This window comes from Calliphora vicina, chromosome 4 (genome assembly GCF_958450345.1).
Source record: "Calliphora vicina chromosome 4, idCalVici1.1, whole genome shotgun sequence".
Classification (NCBI taxonomy): Eukaryota; Metazoa; Arthropoda; class Insecta; order Diptera; family Calliphoridae; genus Calliphora; species Calliphora vicina.
In genome coordinates, this window is record NC_088783.1 from 88066596 (window position 1) to 88072200 (window position 5605).

General features: G+C 36.4%; 1 protein-coding gene across 1 annotated transcript; it reads right to left on the reverse strand.

Annotated features, from left to right (window-relative positions):
• Window positions 1–238: 238 nt before the first annotated feature.
• dsh (Segment polarity protein dishevelled) lies at window positions 239–3488 on the reverse strand. The gene has a single exon (XM_065506734.1). The coding sequence runs from the start codon at window positions 2922–2924 to the stop codon at window positions 1137–1139; it is 1788 nt and encodes a 595-aa protein (XP_065362806.1). The 5' UTR covers window positions 2925–3488; the 3' UTR covers window positions 239–1136.
• Between the last annotated feature and the right edge of the window lie 2117 nt (window positions 3489–5605).

The following is a 5605-nucleotide window of genomic DNA, read 5'->3' on the forward strand; positions in this document are numbered from 1 at the left end:
AAGGTTTACAATCGACTCAGAAAGTTATCTTGAGCTGGGACAATATTTGTGGACGTTACAACCATCAGCACTAACCCAATATATCCTATTCTCACGACAGCCGGTTCTACGCACCGGAATGACCCGAGTTCACTCGGCCAAGGGCTGTCAACTCAGCAACCACTGCTGCTACAACAACAACAACCCAATATATCCTCCCCACTATGGTGGTGAAGGGTATAATTAAAAAGTTCGTTACTTCTATGTTGTATATATATAATTTTTTATTATAAATCATGATTACTAAATTCTTCTTGGTTTTAATTAATTTTATAAATTTATTTTTCAATTATTAATATTATATTAATAATATACGTACGTATTACATTATAAATGATACAAAAAAGATCTTGTTTATTAATGCAATTTCAATTTTGTTTTTTTGTATGCATGAAATTGTATGATTACTTTTAATCTTATTAAACTATTATAAAGATGGATGTGATAATTTAGTCCGTCATCCCGTTATTTTATTTTTAAGACCGGGAAGGGATTTTGAGTAGCCCAGATGAATGAAAGCATGTCAACAATCTGTGCATTGTATTTATATTTTTGTTGCTTTAAATCGTACTACTATTTAATTCTAAAACTTTCTGCTTTAAGAAAAATATTTTATATTTTTTAAGTTTGTGTATGTGGGTGTGTGTTTTAAAATTTTAAGTTGAAATGTAAAATGTATGTAATTGTTGTAATATGTCTTATTAATATATGTATTTATAATAAACTATATATGTTTTTGAGTCATAATTATGATTTATTTTTTTCGGGTTTCTTTGATTTTGTTTTTGTTATATTATGTATGTATGCATATGTATATACTATATTGAATGTACTTTCTTCCTATTAAATATTTTAATTATAATTATATTGTATACTGGTTTCATGTTTTTCATTTCACTGTGTAGAAACGTATAGAAAAGTTGAAAGGTAAATAAAAATAAAGTGGAAGTAAAAAATGGAAAATAAAATAATAAAAATAAAAATACACAATAATAGTAATAATAATAAAGTGTAGAGAGAAAAAAATTTCATTGCAGTTCCTGCCTTATGTTGCGTCCTCTCATATGCCGTCTGGCCGAGAGGAAGTCCTCCTCGTCCTACAAGACATAATTAAAGACGGAAGACTCCTGTTCATTGTTGATATTGCCACCGCCACCACGGTTAGAAGAACCCGATGATTTGTTTGAGCCGTGATGGTGACCAATGGTCATTTGGTTGGTTTGGTGAATGACAGATGTAATGTCGCTTTGAGATGCCGAAATGTCTTTGCTGGTAAGCACGTCTGAACTGCTGGAGCCCGAAGATAATCCATGACGTTCTGCCAGCCCGTACTGAATGGGCTGATAGCCGTGACTTGGATTGTATGTGGCTGAATATGGCATATATATTGGGGGATTTGGCAGGGGACCAATGTCGCTGGTGATACTTTCGGTGTCAGCGTGGCTTAAATTGGAGCGGCATTGCAGGGGATTGCGATCGTCGTTGACTACGTAGTAGCACTGCTCGGAGAAGGTCAATTTGTTGACTGTGTGTTTAATATAATTGTTTCGCAACATGGCCGAGACAATGCGGCGAGCTTCACGCCTGTCCTGTACGTCTTCGACATTTTCTAGGACCCAGTTGACGGCATCTGCTCCAATAAAAGCATTTGGTATTGTGATTTTTAACCACATGCGATCACGTATTTCTAAGCCACTATCCGGTTTGATCATTGCCTTTACGATATCCTCAAGATTGTTCTGATCAAGACGCTCTTTGATTGGCTCCGGTATATCGGGATGTATAATACTGTCCTGTGAAGTAAGAGCCTGAGTATGGGCCACCCAGGCACCGGGATCAATGGGTCGCACCGGCTCAGTACGTGGTATAGTAAAGTAGCCCTTCGGATTCGGATCCCAACACTTGGCCACAACCAGTTTTATGGGACCGGGTTTCTGGACAACCTCCCGCAGAACTCGTACGGCTTCATCGTTTGTCATATTCTCGAAATTTACGTCATTCACCTGTAGAATCATATCACCGGGTTCGATTCGGCCGTCTAATGCTACCGCTCCACCTTTCATTATGCTGCCTACGTAAATACCACCGTCACCTCCGCGATTCGACTGCCCTACTATCGATATGCCCAAGAAATTAACCGCTTCCATATTTATGTTCACCGTTATTATGTTCAGGGACATTGTGGAATCGGTGATAGAGGAATAGCTTGAAGTTCGCGATATGCTTGGAGCACGTTTTTTGCGCCGTTGGGGCTTCTTGCGCACTTGCAATCTTTGGACGCTGCTATAGTCTGTAAGGTCGCGATCGAAGGTCACCTCAGATTCTGTTCCAAATAAACTTGTTGAGTCCAGGTCACTCGACAGAACCGATGCCGACTGATATGTGAGAGGTGGCGGCGGCTGCATCATAGGATTCGTAATAACTCCACCACTACCAATAAGTCCACCCATTCCTCCGCCCACACCTAAACCACCTCCGCCACCACCCATTTTCTGTGGTGGCGGCGGTGGCTGTGCTGGTCTCACCGACTGTCGTATCTCGCCACATTCGCTGTTCGGCATATCGGAACAATTATCCGATTGATTAGTGCCGTCAGCCGACACCAACCACGACACAACTCGACCATTGAAGCATGGCAGTATTGTGGCATCCTCCGCTATCTCCTCCTTAACAACACCAAAGTCAGCATCCATCGATTTGAAAAAATACTTGTAGTTATTGTTTTGTTTATTGAGCACCATTTTAAAGTCCCTCAAAGTGACCTGGGCCGATGGTATCGGAATCTTCACCAAATATGGGGTTGTTTCATCATCAATATGATAGATCACTTTTGTCTCTTGACCACCACAACCGCCACCACCACCAATGTTTTTATCGGCATCCATCTTTAACTTAGATTCTTATGTATTTGTTTGTTTGTTTTCTGTGTGTGCTTTTTTCAGCACTACTCGTTTGTTTTTTAACTTGTAAAATCGATTTGTGTTTATCTGGAATATAATTTTATTATTTTTTGTTAAAATACGACAATCAAAGGAAATTCAAAAAATCACTTTGCCGTGATAAAGCAACGATTTTCCAATAAATTTTCGTTCTTTGCACAATTAATGTGTTTTGTTTTTGCTTTAGGGTTGGGTTTCAGTGGGGGCTCCTTCTAACAAATATATCTACTCAACAACTACTCTTGTTCGTTCACCAAAGGCGTTGTTGCTGCCTGCGCTAAATCTAAGACATCTTTTTTGTTCTTATTGTCGCATAATTTACTGCTTAAATTCTTCAAATTTACTTTTCACTTGTGATCGATAGCCTTGTAAAGTATTTTCTTTACAATTTTTTGGTAATTTTAAATGTTTACAATTAAATTTTCACTAATTAATCGCTGCAAAAATGCGCAGACAATGAAAAAGCAGCAAAACTATTTGACATTCCGAAAACATAAGTTCCACATCATTCAATGTATGAGTGTGTGTATTTTGTGTCTGTTCATGACAAAATTAATCCGAAAAGTACACACAGTTGCTACTAACAGTGTTGGAATTTACCGGCAATAAAATATTAAAGTGTTACCGTCTTAAGCAGGGCTGCCAGATGAATTTGGGAAAAATCGTCAATATCCCGATAAAACAGATTAAAATCGTCATTTTGAATTTTAAAAATCGTCAAAAAAATCGGGAAAAGGGTCAATTTTCTAATAGGAAATTTATATTTAAAAAGTGAACGAAAACATAATTCATATTTATATAGTAGCGGTATTCACAATGTAGAGTACTTACAGTTGATTACTTGATCTCATCAAGTGCAGTTGTCTTGTGCGTAATCGTCCAATTTTGTTTAAATTATTGTGAGACTAGTGTAAAACAGTTAGTTTTCTCTTTTCTCTTCGTTATTTGTTCTTGTTTATTTCATTTGTTTATAATATAACAAGTGAATATTAAAAGCCCACGTGCACCTATTGGTGAACATGGCAAGAAAACGGAAAACAAAAGTTAAATCGGCTTTGCCGACAAACTCAATTGATTTATATCTGAATAATCAGAGACAAGGTGCAGTAGCATCCAATAAATTTAAATTATCAAAAATTGATAAATTGGTAACGATGGATATTTCTTTCGAAGAACCTCAATGGGAACAAAAATTTTGTCTGAAACCATGGTCAAATACGTTGACATTCTCAGGGAATTGAAATTCACAGATTTCAGATATCACACACATAAAGTAATTGACAACTCTTGTTATAAAATGTTACTAAAAGGTCTGCATAGAATACCAACAGACCAAATTAAAAGTGAACTTGGGAACTATCATGGTGTTAAGTGTGCTGATATTAAGGAGATAATAACACAGAAATTTTCTTAAAACGATGCTTTATATCTACTGACGTTTAATCGCACGGAAGTTAATAAAAACATTTTATATAAAATCAAGTACATTCAAAATATTTCCATCACATGGAAGAATCAAAAATCTTCTCCAAATAAAGGACCGACTCAATGCCAGAGGTGTGGAATATATGGCCACGGTACCGAAAATTGCTTTAGACAAGTTGTCTGCTTTTTATGTTCAAGCACCTCTCACGAGAGCAGTAAATGCATAATGAATAATGAATAATACTGCCAGTGGTAAAGTTTACAAATGTTTTAACTGTGTCTCTAAGGGATACACTAATTTTGCACAAAAAGCTGATGATCCTATTTGCCCATGTAGGGTAAACTATCTAGAAGCCCGTAAGAGAGCTACTAATAGAAATAATATCAGTCAAAGACGACAAATAGATGACCCAATATTTAATGTTAACAGTTGTAACTTTCCTAACTTGTCAAACTCAAATGCTCCACAATTAACAAACTTCAATGACAAAATATCATACGCTAATCAGGTGAAACAAAATAACCTTCCAAAAAATGATCTATTCTCAATGGATCAGCTCTTCACTATATTTCAAAATGCCGTAATGGAATTAAATAAATGCTCAACTAAGCTAGAACACCTTAACATCATCATGAGTCTTCTTAAATATGGCATATAATTCTGAACTAAAAATAATGTTTTGGAATGCTCAAGGCATCAATTCTTTTTCCAAAAAGATACAGCTACAACAAGTTTTAAAAGCTAAGTATATCGATATATATAATCTTCATATGTGAAACCCTCCTAAACGAAAACTCTAGTTTTTATATCCCAGGTTTTCATGTCTACAGAAGAGATAGAGCCACTGCAGGTGGAGGAGTTGCCATTGCAGTTAAAAACAAATTTAAATCCCAACTCTACCCTCTACATCCGTTTATTCTCCAAAATATGATGACAAATTTAAAGATGACATCACCAAGATTACTCCATCAAATAAAGAATTCATTATTTGCGGAGATTTAAATGCGAAGCACTCTAGCTGGAACTGTCACAATGCAAACACGGCCGGGAACATTCTGTTTAACCTGCAACTAAGATCTAATTTTTTCATATACTATCCATCTGCTCCAACCCGTTACCCTCAAGGTGCACTAGGCCAACCGACTACCATTGATTTGATGTTGACGAATTCTGATCTACTTATAACACCACTGTTATCTCA